The following is a 14,980-nucleotide window of genomic DNA, read 5'->3' on the forward strand; positions in this document are numbered from 1 at the left end:
TTTGAGAGTAATATTAGATCAACATAGTGTATAATTTCTTCTCTAAATACTTTAAAGCATGGTTTGTGACCAGAGAATTTACATTTATATATATATATATATATATATATATATATATATATATATGTATATGTATATGTATATGTATATGTATATGTATATATATATATATATATATATATATATATATATATATATATATATATATATATATATATATATATATATATATATATATATATATATATATATATATATATATTGCCATTAAGATAATTAAATTAATCATGTATGTGTGAATTTGTTTGCCCTTCTGATTTACAAATAGACCTAATAATACATGTTTCCAAAGTAAAACAAAATTTTTGTCAATATTTTTAACAATGGAGTCAAGTATATGTTGAATAAGGTTCCTTTCGCATTAAACAAATAACAAACAAAAGTGTTATTTAACATAGTGTTTTTGAAAGAATTTAAAAATTATAATATAAAAATAAGTTGTTTAATTGCAATCTAAATAATTTAGACAAATCAAAAGAATAACAAACAAAAGCCCCTTTTCACATATATAGTGTTTTGGTGAGAGAGACCACTAAGAGAAAATGTGTCTGTTTTGCATTTTCTAATTAAATGCAAAATTTGTTGCCACAGATTTATAGATTATTATGTGAAATTATTTTATAAATATGTAGTATTTGGTATGTTCCACTTCTGCACTACTAGCAGCATGCACTAAAGTTGGCATGAATTAATAATGATCTGTACATTTGTGACAGTGATGTATTTTCAAATTTTCATGAAAAACATCTGTCGATTTTCGACTTCATAAAACTTTAAATGTTCTGAAATAATACACAAAATTATTATGTACAAGTTAGCCAATTTAACGTCAAATTCTTCAAATAAGTAGCCTAAATAAAACCCAATTATAATAATAATAATATAACGCTCCTACTGAACATTATTTAAATGAGATGCAAACAGTCAATAAAAATAACCAGAAATGCACAAAGGTGTACAATTAATGGAATGTAATAGTTTATTACATACAAATCGAAACAGATCATTCAGAAACAAGTATCTTCCCTTCAAAACATGTGCTGTTGACAGAACACATGGCCAAAAAAAGAAGAACGTTTATTACAATAGTCATTTCCAGTTGATCCAGCAAATTACCTTTCTGTAAAAATTCAAATGCTACAATTGTTTCACATAAATCTTTGTCATACTTCTAAATCCCTTTCATTTTATTAGTATCGATGCATGAATCACATTCACAACAAAAACATCCACTGCTATTGTTCACACCACTGGACCAACACTTGGCCAGTTTTTATAAAGGCTCAAATCCCATCCAAGATAAACTCTCCCATCACACCAGCTGCTCACAGCTAAATTGGTCAAACCTCAAGTGTTGTGGATCATAGACATCCGGGCTACTGTAATCCCTGAGATATGATTTATTTATCAGCTGATGAGTGTTTAAATGCACTCAACCTCATTTCTCATTGAGTGGGACATCTTTATCTATCTCTTGTATAATATCAAGCTACACTAGCATAGGCGAGCAGTTAAGTAATAAATGCAAGCATACAACATAATCAATAGACATCCGTTTATAATTTCATAGGCACAGGAGGTAGGTAATAATTTGCACTCAGGGTGGCTAATGGAAGATGTGCAGAAAAGTATCCAGAGCCCATGATCACCCATGTAAATTCTTTTTTATCCTCCTCCTTAAAGTATGCACAAGTAGTTTTTGAAACACCGAGCACATGTATGCATGAAACTTGTGGTTTTGGTTTCATATAACTGTATGTCCGTTGCAAAAAAAGATTTCAATTATCGGTAAATCCGAATTCAAACATAATGAAGACATCAGATTAAAATGACTGTTCTTTAAAAAAAAAAACATTTCCACACTGTCAGAAATAAAGGTACAGAAGCTGATATTGGGGTGGTCCCTTTCAAAAAGTACACTGTTATACCTAAAGAGTGCATATTAGTACCTACATAATGGTACTAACTGTATACTTATATGTACCTAAATTGTATTAGGACATTTTATAAAGGGTGCCGTCCCAGTGACAGCTTTGGTACCATTTTTTCAGAGAATGCATTTTCTCATTTAAGAGTTAAAATATGCAACGTTCCCTAATGAAAAGCAAAAAGTGAACAGCGTTAATCAAGACATTATAAAATTAGATAAAATTAATCAAAAGATATGTGACAACATGCGGAAAGCGCTTGTTAAAGAGGAATATGATAAGTCGTGGAATGAGAAGAAAAAGAGCAAATAGGATATTGCTTTAAGACAAATGCAATCACACGAGTCAAGCAGGTGAAGCATAAGATGAGAAAATAATAAATATCGGCCAATGAAGATAAAGCACTGAGGTTAACATTGGTTCACAAAACATGTCAAACGCCCCATACTAACCTCTTAAGCATTTTCACTTTGCATAAGCAGATTTCAGTCATAATGTAACAAAGCTTTGACTGTTTGATCATTCATTTGTATTACTTCAAGATTCCTGGCATCTCATTGGATTGTTTTTGAAGCCATTAATCTAATAAAGGTTCTCATTAAAAGCAAATGTGTTTTAAAAATGAAAATATATTGTAAACAGGACTCAAATGACCTATAGGTGAGATAACTCACAAAAAACATGTTTGAGCATTATAACTTTTCCATTGCGATTAATTGTGATCTCTATTGTTATGAATGGTGAGTAGTTTATCAATATTGCAACACAGTGATTATTTTCTTGTGTTATAGGAATAAATCACAATGCAAAAATCATAAAAGTTGCTTAATTTTCTGATGTTGACAAGTTAAATATCGACTGGACCCAATGTTTATATTGCACATTGTGTGATGCTATGTTTTCCCCATAAAAAAAATAAAACAACGCAATTAAAAGAAAATTTAAATAAAAGCATGTGGGACCATCTCTCATACTCAGATCTGCAAGACGAGTCCGGCCGCCGAGATGTTGTCTCCTCCTCCGGCGGTCTGGTACACCTCTGTGCACACCAGCACAGGAGCCACACAGATCTCATAGTCATCTTCATCCCAACACGAGACGGGCCGTGACTCCTTCAGAGGAATCCTCTGGCTGCCTTCTCTCCTGCTGATGGAGAACGATTCGTCCATGATGAGCCGCGCTTTACTCAGGTCGATGTCCGGCGAGCCGCACACGTGCCGGTTGGCGGTCAGAGAGGCTTTGGCCGTGGCCGACATGGTGTTCTTCCACTGGGAGCCGCGCTTGACGATGATGGCCTGGAAAGCGAGAGTGTGGACGTGAAGGCGGGTGAGCGGCCGGCCTGACCCGGCTTCTCGGTGGCGCTGGTTTACCAGGCGATAGAGTTCTCGCATCTGGTCCAGAACCGTAGCTACACGGGGGTTGGGATCGGAGAGAACGGTCAAGTTGTTGCCCCGGAAAAGACTCAAGAGATTGGGCAGCTCTTGTTCGTTCATGCCTAAAGAGTCGGCGTGTGGAAGAACGAACTCTAATAGATCCGACATCAGATCCTCATCCACAAAGCTGGCCATCTCAAAATGCACGTCTGTCTGAGGCGACGCAGAGGACAACATCTGTGCCAGCTTTTTCAACAAAGCCTCACGCTCTCCTAAAAAACAATTAGTTATAAATAAATTACACATAATGATCAATAAAACAAAAATAACCCTGTGACTAAGTTGTATAACTCATATGGGTGACTATATAATCTAAGGTACATTTGAGGAGCTCAGATCCAAAAAACACAAAATGCCACATCTGTCAAAAATTAGATGATGATATAACAGAATGCCCTCGGCACATATACATTAACGCCATTTTTTGTCAGAATCCATAAAAAACTGATAAAGAAATGCTAATTCCAGATTGACTTTTGTTGACTAGAGTCACTTTTTTGTCAGCTTTTTCCTATGGTTACATTTTAACAGGATGTAATATAAGTCTCAGGTGTGCCTTGAATGTGTCTGTGATGTTTAAGCATAAAATACCCCACAGATCATTTATTATAGCATGTCCAAAATGCCCCTATTTGGATTGGCACAAAAAGGATTGTTTTTGTGTCTATACCTTTAAATGCAAATGAGCATTACTTTCCATAAAAAGTAACTAAGTAACACAATTAGTTACTTTTTTGGGGCGTAACTGAATATTGTAATGCATTACTTTTAAAAGTAACTTTCCCCAATACAGCAAGACAATGCAAAGATAGGCATTTTGTGGCGCGATAAGCGCAAATGGCGTAACGCGCAGCATGTTCTTCGCGAATTGAGCATTGACGCCCAAACCGCGCGAGTTGGAAAATCAGAATTTTTATGCCGCGTTAACCAATCACGAACTTGCTCTAGCAGTGACATGATTACAGAAAGCGAGCGGAGACAAAAAACATAACAACAATGGAGGACAATCATCATCGCTATAGGAGACATCTTTGTACTTTTACAGGAATTAAAAAGATCTTGTTTGGGAGAAAGTGAGTGAGGAGGTCGTACAATCCGGTAAGTTTAGTCAATTTGAGCTATATAAGGCCCTTCCATGACGCAAATTTATGTGTGAATGTCTTGAATGATTAGAATTTTAAGTGCGACTTTCACGCGCGAAATGAAGCGAGTAAACTCAAGGCATTTTGCCACCTCTTTCGCGTCTGGTGTGAATGCACAGTAATGAGACTGCTTTGGTTTAATGGGGATTAAAAAAAGTGAATTTTGGACAGGGGGGATTTTTTTCATTGTTGTGTTTACACACTGCTAACACACATTTATGTCCAAGTGGATTTTGCATAATACGTGCGCTTTAATAATTTGGTATTCACTGTCATGGACTAGGATGGACAAAATTATAACAAAATTATATTTTCTGTGAAAAAGTCTTATATTTGCTGTTACCTGCCTGCCTGCGTTTATATTTTATGTAACCAGTGTAAATCTGGAGTAATTATTAACCACCCCAATTTTCCTAAAGGGCAACCTGCTACAGAGGTACGAAGCAAATAACATTACTAAGTATTAAAGCCAGTCAACTTTCCCAGGAAGACTGAAAAAAACATGTTATATTCAACCCGTGACAGTACAGTACTACGGCTACAAACAGCCACAGTATGACAGCTATATTATATTAAAAAGTCTATTATCATATGTAAACACAACATACTGTTACATTATACAATTAAATTCTTACTCCTGCTTACTCTATATATTTATCTATCCATCCATATATTTACTCACCGTGTTTGAAAGGGAAGTTGTCCATCATCTGAAGCCCACCCACCACCAGTAAATCTGGCTTGAAATCCTTTAGCTGCTCTTGAAACTGCTCCATGGAGTCAAGATATGGATTATGGTCATCGCTATGGACTATATATCTAAAGCAAAGCAAAAATATTATAAAAATCATACAGTGTAATAAAATATTATACAGACCTAGAGCTCCCTAACAATTAGTCGCGACCAATCGTTTGCAGAATAAAAGCTTTTGTTTACATATAAAATGTGTGTGTAATGTGTACAATAATTATGTATATAGAAATGCACACAAATGCATGTGTATAAACATTTATTTATATAATATAAATATTTATTTTATTAATATATTTTTCTTAAAATTATGCATACATGTGTTTGTATTTATATATATACATAATGTACTGTTTATAATAATTATGTAAACAAAAACTTTTATTCTGCAAACGAATAGTCGTGACTAATCATTAGGCAGCCCTAGACCTAATAACATAAAACATAGGTGTAGATGATTAATAGATTTGTGGAACAAAACCCATGACCTTTGTGTCAACACTTTACATTAAGAAAATAAATGCAATGTAGGCCAACCTATTGGCCCTTCGGGAGGTATATGGGCCCCATGTGGCTCCTGTGGGGTACTCCAGAATTAGGTGGATGTCTGGCTCATCCAATGTGTTTCCTGCCACTATAGGGAAACAAAACAATTCATCATAAAATATATTACTTTACACAATTGGATATAGGCTTATTTTACACTATATACTTTTTGCTGATTTTTTTTTTTGTTTTTAATGGCATGATCTCTGAAAGCCATTGTTGACATTTGAAATCACCTAAAAAAACACGCCCCTACCCCAAGAGAATCTCGACCCCGCCTTTGAACTTACATCATTAGTCACGTGAATTGAAAACATTGGTGACCTTCCTGAATCACACTATTATTATTGTCACCTTAATAATGAATGTATGCAGTATAAGTGATTAAATGTGAATGTTATGGCACCTGTGATTCGCTGAGACAGGATGTCAGTGAAATCTGTACTGAAACTTCCCCCGAGAAGCACATCGCACCCCTCAAGCGCCATCCTGCTGGCCATGACAGGTGCGTTACCTCCGATCGACCACCTGTTTCCTGGCAACTCACGAGAAGCCTCCACCAGTTCACTAAAGAGGGTGTCATTCATCACAAACCTCCTATGATAAAGAAAAGACACCTGCAGTTTAACAAACGTAGACAGGGCAGACTGATTGTTAGGAACTGATGGTTAGATAAGTGAACTGTGGGTTTTCAGTGAGTAGCAGAACAAACAAACTAAAACGAGGTTATGAGAACAGAAAAACAGTAACAGATTTTTTATTAAGGATGTATTCCCTCCAGAGATGTTTTTAATATTGAAAGACAGATGTTTATCTACACAATAGGCCTATTTCACAATATGGTGGCTTAGACCGAAAGTAGGGGATAGTTACTTCCTGCCGCACCGCTACGATCAGCACTCATTATCAGTGTTGGGGAAGTTACTTTTAAAAGTAATGCATTACAATATTAAGTTACCCCCCAAAAAAGTAACTATTTGCGTTACTTATTTACTTTTTATGGAAAGTAATGCTTAAATTACTTTTTAGTTACTTTTAAGTTACTTTTTCTTGGCTGAGGCTTGATCTCTTTCAGACCTTGCAGGTGTTTTTATGACTGAAATGTTCTCCATTCAGAAAGGTTCTTAAGGTTTTAAGAAACCCTTTAAAAAGTCCCACGTTGTACCTTTAACATCTTAACCTGCTAACTAGCAAATGCTGATCTCTTGCAATATTTTCGCATTTTTACTTTAGAAATAAGCTGCCACTTAGCGCTGTCACAATTATGAAATTTGGCTGACGGTTAATTGACTAATAAATTGTGAGGATTATGACAATTAATTGCCTGTTTTAGGGCTTTGACGGTTATGACGATTACTTGTCTGTTTTTTGCTTTGACATTTAATTGTCATACATTTTTTGTTTGTTCATGAATAATTCTCACACATTGTTGTAACTATTTAAATTAAATCTTTTGCAAGGTTTACCTGGCAGTAAATATAAATACACATAACACATATTTAAAAGTAATTATTTAATAAATATATCTTTAAAAAACTGAAAATTCTTAAAAAGAAATAATAAAAATAAAGTGTCTGAAAACTAACTGAAAATTAAGAATAGTATCCTTTACTTCCCTACGTTTGGAAATGTATGTTTTACCTGGCAGTTCATACTGCTTATCAAAGTTTTGCAGCATTTCTTTAAATGCTGTTTTAAGGCGCTGCAGCTCCCCCTTGTGTTTTTTAGAGAGATGTGCAATCATTGTGGTGATCTGAAATCATCACGATGAGGTCAAACAATTGCGATGAGATGATTATTTCACCATTGTGATAGCCCTACTGCCACTTACAGTAGCCTGCAATTAATTGAGAAACGTAATAAAAAAAACAATAATATTCAACTTCATGCAATGCACTGACAGCCAGTGTATTTAACTACAGCACACATTTCAGATGCTTTTGTAACATCTGGGATTACAAGTTTTTCTTGTTAAGCATAATAACTCCCAGTATGATTGACAGTTATAAGGTAGAGAAATAATTCACACATCAATCTAAAATACAAACAAGTAGGTGATTATATAACTGCAGGTTATTTTTTATGCTTTTTCAGATAATTTAATTTTTTTTATTATTTTATTTTAATAATTTTGTACTTTTGTCATGGATCACAACAACATAATATTTTCTGTAAAAAGTGATCCATATAGCTGAAAATCATGAAACTGTCAAATTCTGTAAAGTGGCAATTACACCAGACGCGGAAAAGGCGGCAAGCGCGAGTGATTTACATGTTAAGTCAATGCAAAGACTCAAATAGGCATCCTGTTGCACACAAGTTGAAAAATCGGAACTTTGGCTGATTTTCGCACAGCGTTAACCAATCAGGAGATTGCTGTAGCAGTGACGTGATTACAGGAATTGAGTGGAGTCTCAGCGTAGTCCCATGACAGGAATTTCTGTGTGAATGACTTTCACACGCGAATGAAGGGAGTAAACTCAAAATGTTTAAGCGTCCAACTACGCGCGTATAGCGCGTTTTTGCCGCCTCTTACTCGAGTAAGTATGTTGGCACAAAATAAACGTGCCAATTTTTTAAGCAAAATAAAAAATTTGAACTATTTTGTATGGCGGAAGAGCACTTAGTTTGCAGCACTTTGACCTCTGCGTGCCTTAACATCATCACTCCCCATCTCACTGAGTTTGAGCGAGAGGGGGAGTCAGGAGTGATGATGTTACTGCGCCAGAGGTCGAAGTGCTCTTCCGCCATACAATATAGTTCTCATTTTTTATCTGCTTAAAAAATCACCACGTTTATTTTGTGCCACCATACTTATTTGTTTAACTACTCATGTAACAGTCTTAAAATAGGGAAAACATGGAAGTGTTTGGTGGCTTCTAAATTAATCCCTGTTTGGATCCTAAGGAATGAATGGGGCTAACACATTCACGACGCGCTGACAAAAATTAAGTGCACGCATTGAAAAAAGATAGGTATGTATTAATTTGTCAAAGTTAAGGTAAGAACACAGTCAAACATTGAAAAACGGTGGTGTTTTCCTTTAAAAACCTGAAAAAATTATGATTTTGCCATGTCAGGCAGCACTCAGGCCTTATAACTCTGCTATGTCCTAAAAAAACTTTTAGCAGCAGCAGCAGTAAATGACACTCACTTCATTCGTCTCGTGCAGCGTCTAAACACAACTGCAACTTTATCTTGAGCAACCCCAACCGTGGAACGTGTAATCTCCTATGGAATGAAACTTGACACAGCTGCCACATTGCCAGCACATGTTTTTACATACATGACTCTAAATTATTTAACTATTAAAGATAGGGTGACAGATTTGATCCTGAAACATTTTTAGATATGCTGGTTAAAAGTCTCCTCACATCCTGATAGCAATCACTGTTTTAAGGTTTTTCAATGTATTTGGAGAAATTTATTTCATCTGTGAAAGGCGAACAAAAAATTTTCAACCAATCATAGATTTCGGTCTGAACGGACGTTTCCTTTTTTGTCCCTCATACTTAAGCGTAATTTGAATGCCCACCGCGCAGCGAGTCCATGCAGACACCATACGTCATTGGCGCGTTCACGTGCGCTCACCTCCTGTCTGTAAACAGCGAGAATGGCAAACTTTTCTGCTGAATTGACAACCTGCACAGGAGTCACAAAACGAAAGACGTCTTTTATAACAACAACAGCAAAAACTGCCTGGATTAGCAAAGAGCAAAAACCCAAATGAACATCGGTAACTTTACTGCTTTATCACGAGATGCAAACAGCTGCAGGAGGGTCTGAAAGGGTCTGAAAGGGTTTATTTTGGTAAGGTAGGTACGCGATATGTTTGTATTGAGATGGATTCAGATATTATACTTTGATGAAACATTGTGTTGCTTATTTGTGTTTGTTTACGAATTGGCGTAACGATATAGTTACTAAGTCTACACAACTAAGTCTACAATTTGACTGGGGGGTGGGATCGGGATTTCATTGCTAGGCGGCTACCGTTAGCATTTTTCAAAATGTGAAACACTACCTGTAATTGCAACTCAAGAAGCAAATAAATTCAATTGGTAAATGACAACAAAAGATATATAATGCTATACTGGGATTGTCTCATCATCATGCAGAATTTACCTTTAACCCTAACCAAACACCCTAAAGCAGATTAAGGTCTTTACGGTTACAAAAGAATTCCAGGCAAGCCCACCCTCCTGTGTCCCGAGGGCTTTGTGAACGTCTCACACTTACTCAGAAGCAGCTCCGGGTGGAAAAAAGAAGGCGAAACTCTGAGCAAGTTGTTCTGCGCTCTCTATATAGTCGTGATGAAGAGGATGGTCTGATGGCTTCACACCGATTTTGTTCAGCAGAGTCACGCCATCGACAATGATATCGACACAGCCGCCAAAACCTGATAACACAGGAAGATTACATGTCCTGTTTTATAATATATAACATCACATCTACTTAATCTTTGAACTTGAACGTTCAACAACTTAACACACTTAAAATTCATAGGTCATGCAATATTTGCATGCAGCTGAACAAACTAGATTAGATGCCATCCATAGTTGGCACAGACTGAAGCTGTCATAAGGAGCTGGAGGGGAATGGGTTACAGATAGGAAAACAGTGGTTGGTTGAGTAGATCAGTGAGACTGAATAAACAGATGTGCAATACCAATCCTATCAACTAAGATTTAAATAGGTTTAAGTTTTTAAGATTATTGCATTCACTGCTTATAAAAAAGCAACAAATTTAAGAAATACATTGCGTTAATTAAATAAAATAAAGGTTGGAAAATTGCTTTTCCTTTGAATGCACAAAGTATGTAGTTACTACCCATACTGGTAAAATAAACTAAGAAAATATGCAAATTAAATATGCAAATACTACAACACAGCCATGAACTTTTAAGGTCATTGAAAAGTTAACGACATGCAGCCAGGATAAACACCAGAATACCAGATATGCAATTTTAAGCATAACAAACTGGCTATTGTGTTTCGTGTTATTCAACACAATACAATATTTAATGTTTATTTAGTAATATCATCATATTTAATAAAAAATAAATGCATTCTTTTGTTATTAAAAATATTTACCATTAGTTTCTTACGATCAAAATGTATATTTAAACTTCATAAATATTATAAAAAACATATGTTTATTAAAAGTAATATATTATTTGTGCCATATAAAATATTCTGACATTGAAGAATTGCCCATGCTTATTATTTTTATTATTTATATAAATATAGATAAATCCTAAATATTTCCCCCTTTAAAAATGCATGTAAAAGTGTGTACCGATGGCCACTCTTGGTCTGGACACGCCGTTCAAGCCCACTTTCCTCTCTGCGCGCAGTAATGAAGACAAAACCGCGTCCAGTCTGTCATCTAGAACCGAGCCGTCCGGTGATCGTAACAAGTATGCAACCAACACCACTGCGAGAGACAAAAGCGAGCCATATTTCACACCGGAGCGCAGCTCAATGGCCATTGCAAATGTATGAAGGCACTCTTATCTCCTCACCGCCTTCCTGAGCCAGTATGTGATGATGAATGCAAGCGAAGGCGGATGTTTTTTTCTTCTGTAGAAATTCAAGCAGCTAGAACGGCAGAAAAACATGAAACGGTTAAGACACGCATATACAACGCATTGGCATCTAAAGCCTGTGTCAACAGCGCCGCCATATTAGGCAGGGCAAGACAGAAGAGAACAGACAGTCTCGTCTAACATATCGTGTACATTAAATTATCTTTCCTTATGGATGTCACCACAATTTTTAATTAAGAAAACAAATCAAGGCTTGTCAATCGTTTTCACAACTCCTTATAATATCATCATAATTTTCCAAGTCAAACTATTGAAATTCGAAATAACTGGAGACAAAAACGTTTGTGTACTCCACTTAGATCATAAACAAATTAAAACGGTAAAGAAATGTAAACATTAATGATCTTATAGTCAGCTTTGAGCTCGGTCGTGGTGGAAAAACGGCGACTCCCGCTTCCTTGTGTGTTAATCTTGCCCTCCCAAATATGGCGGCGCCGTTGGGCCATCACAGCAAGGCAAAGGTAAACGGTAGCGCAGGTTTGTCAACCCGGACATTGTATTTATTTTATTAGATGCGATTGTTTTTTTTACCCAACTCCACGCTTTTTTATTGATTAAAATTAATTTTACGATTCTTTATGCTCTACCACAACTTTAATGAATTAAAGGTAAAATATATTGTTGGTTCAACGAGAAGCTGATTTCAGATCAGCTGAACTGTTTCATTATAAACGTCAGGTGATTTTTTTAAATTTGCATCTAAATTTTCTTTCTTCTTTTATATTTTCTACTCAAAATATAAAACTTATTTAAATGCCTTGCACTGTATATTTATGATTGCTTTGTCCGGTTGGGCCTCTATGCGCCCCTGGTGGAAGTTACGTTTTTTTGACAGCTCATTCCGGTTTCAAAATAAAAGTTCAAGTTTTAAACTTTTTATTGGATTAAGATTAAAATATTTAAAATGTAGCATGTATTTCTTCTTTACGTGGTAATGATTAAATGATAATTTTTGATGCTGTAAATGATTTTTATACTCACTGTTGTTGTAAATTTTACAAATAAGCATATTTCTTCCTAAAATGGATTGTTTGACTCAGCAAAAAAGCTTGTCATGAATATGTGTCTGGGCTCAGTATAACATTAAATAAATCAGAGGTAGACCTATATAAACATGTTAAGTTAAATAGTCAACATGAGTATTTCTCAATTAATAGGCCTCAATCTATAGTATTTATTTGCAGCTTTAGGAAAATCATTGCAACACTATCAATATGACTGTCATGAAAAATTGTGATAGTGGTTTAGGGAAACCCATATTTATAGAATTATAAATAAATATAAAAATCATTTAAATTCAAAACAAGGAAAGCCAAGTTTTATCTTCAAACTTTATTGTCTTTTGGAAACAATCTATTTCCAACAGAATGAATTAAGTTTTTATTTATTTTTTATTTTTGCAAAGGTAAAATACAAAAAATAGTAGGGTACAAAAAGAAAGGAAAAACATAGAAAATGTTAGTATGTCAATACTACATTTGTTACTTGATCAAATACCTTAAACATGAATAAATGCATCAAAACAAGCTTTAGTTAAACTTAACTAATTTTTCACAAGACATGTAATTAATAGTTTACTAATACAAAACAGCAAAATTCATAAAATGACATGTGCTTATATCTGCTGTATTTCATAAAGGATTGGTGTCATTGCATCAGCTGTCTGGAAACAATGTCTTAATTATATTGACATGAGATTGTTCACAATATCTATAACAACTTTTACATAACTAGTTATCTGAGAAGCAATAATTTTATCCTAGAGGTCAAACTGATGACTTATGCCCTCTGTCACAGAAATAAGAAATCAGAGACAAAAGTGAACAAACATTAAAGATGTTTACAGTTATGGTTCACATTTCACCTCATCCAGTGTTTAAATTGAACCAATGCAACAAGTTACAATATTTAACTATTTTTCTTTCCTTTAAAGGCGGGGTGCACGATTTCTGACAAATGCTTTGGAAAAGGGAGTCGGGCTGACTACCAAAACACACTTCGCTGCCTAGGTTGAGTATGTGTGGGGTGGGTCTTTTAAAAGAAGGTCCAAATTTTATTGGGGTAGGGGCGTGTTTGTTTATGTGATTTCAAATGTCAACATTGGGTTTCAGAGATCATGGACCCTGCCTTTAAAGCTTTAAAGAGGTGTAGTTACCATCAATATCATGTTGGTTAGTACAAACTGCCATCCTGACATTGTCTTGGAAGCCTTAATATAGAAAGAGAAAATCCATTCAAAATTAATAGTGCAATCATGATTTAATAAAAAAAGTAAAAAAATCTAGTACAAAGCCAATAAATTGTGATAATTGTAACCTGTAAAAAACTGTTGGTTTAACTTAAAAATATGTTACCTGGTTGCCTTAATATTTTGAATTAATTAAACTTTTTTAAGTCAACTTATATTTTTAGGTCGTATCAACTCAAAACTTTAAGGCAACCAGGTAACCTACTTTCTTAGGTTGAACCAACAAATAATTTTTACAATTTGGGGATTAAAACTAAAATCACCTTAAAGAAGATTGCAACTGACTTAACAAAACAAAATATTTAAATTAAAATAACATCTTGCAAAAACTAACAGTTTGAACAGGCATACAGGTTAACATCCTCACATGCCTATAAAAAAACAAAATCTTATTATAAATTGTTAAGACTATAGAGAATAAAATGCCATAAATGTATTTACAAAAAGGAAATAATTAAAATGATATACCAAATCAGCAATAATAAAAATCTTTTTTAGCTTACACTACCTAGTGGCAAAAATCCCAAATGCTGTTTATTGCTCCTTACAGAAGAAACATTTAAATATAACATTTTGATGGCTAAAGGTATCATTAAATATACAGTGACTAATGTATAGTATTGGACTGTAATGTACAAAATTTCAACACCTAACACAGCAGACAAAACATTTAAAGGTGCATTGTGTAACTTTTAGAAGGATCTTTTGACAGACATGCAATATAATATACATAACTATGTTATTAGTGGTGTATAAAGACCTAACAAAATTAATTGTTTTTATTACCTTAGAATGACCCGTTTTTATCTACATACACCGCGAGTCCCCTTACATGGAAGTCGCCATCATGTTTCTACAGTAGCCCTAAAGGGACAAACTGTTTTTGTTGTCTCAGCTACTGTAGCATCTCATTGCGTTTCGAAATTCAGGTTGATTGCATTACGCAATTTCACCACTATATGCCGCTAAAAATACACAGTACACCTTCAAAAGACATATAAAAGACCATTTTTATACACTTGAGAAATTTAACCTATAGGGAAAAGACTGTTTAGCACCTTCCTTTATTTATGTACAGATAAAAAGGTTTTAATAACATACACACCACATAATTACACTGGAAATTTCTTTCAAATACTTTAGAAGGGCCTTTAGATATATATCTATAGATTAAAGTTGCGCATAACTTAAATATAAATATACAACGTTTTCTTCCATTGTTATGTCATACAAGGATTTTACATTAAATAATGTTTTTCTTAA

General features: G+C 34.6%; 1 protein-coding gene across 1 annotated transcript; it reads right to left on the bottom strand.

Annotated features, from left to right (window-relative positions):
- Window positions 1-1,016: 1,016 nt before the first annotated feature.
- adpgk2 (ADP-dependent glucokinase 2) lies at window positions 1,017-11,490 on the bottom strand. Its single transcript, XM_055172775.2, has 6 exons — window positions 11,160-11,490; window positions 10,100-10,259; window positions 6,267-6,457; window positions 5,852-5,948; window positions 5,246-5,382; window positions 1,017-3,633 (listed from the first exon to the last, which is right to left on the bottom strand). The coding sequence occupies exons 1-6, from the start codon at window positions 11,350-11,352 to the stop codon at window positions 2,963-2,965; spliced, it is 1,449 nt and encodes a 482-aa protein (XP_055028750.1). The 5' UTR covers window positions 11,353-11,490; the 3' UTR covers window positions 1,017-2,962.
- Window positions 11,491-14,980: the final 3,490 nt, after the last annotated feature.

The sequence above is a fragment of the Misgurnus anguillicaudatus genome, chromosome 7 (genome assembly GCF_027580225.2).
Source record: "Misgurnus anguillicaudatus chromosome 7, ASM2758022v2, whole genome shotgun sequence".
Classification (NCBI taxonomy): Eukaryota; Metazoa; Chordata; class Actinopteri; order Cypriniformes; family Cobitidae; genus Misgurnus; species Misgurnus anguillicaudatus.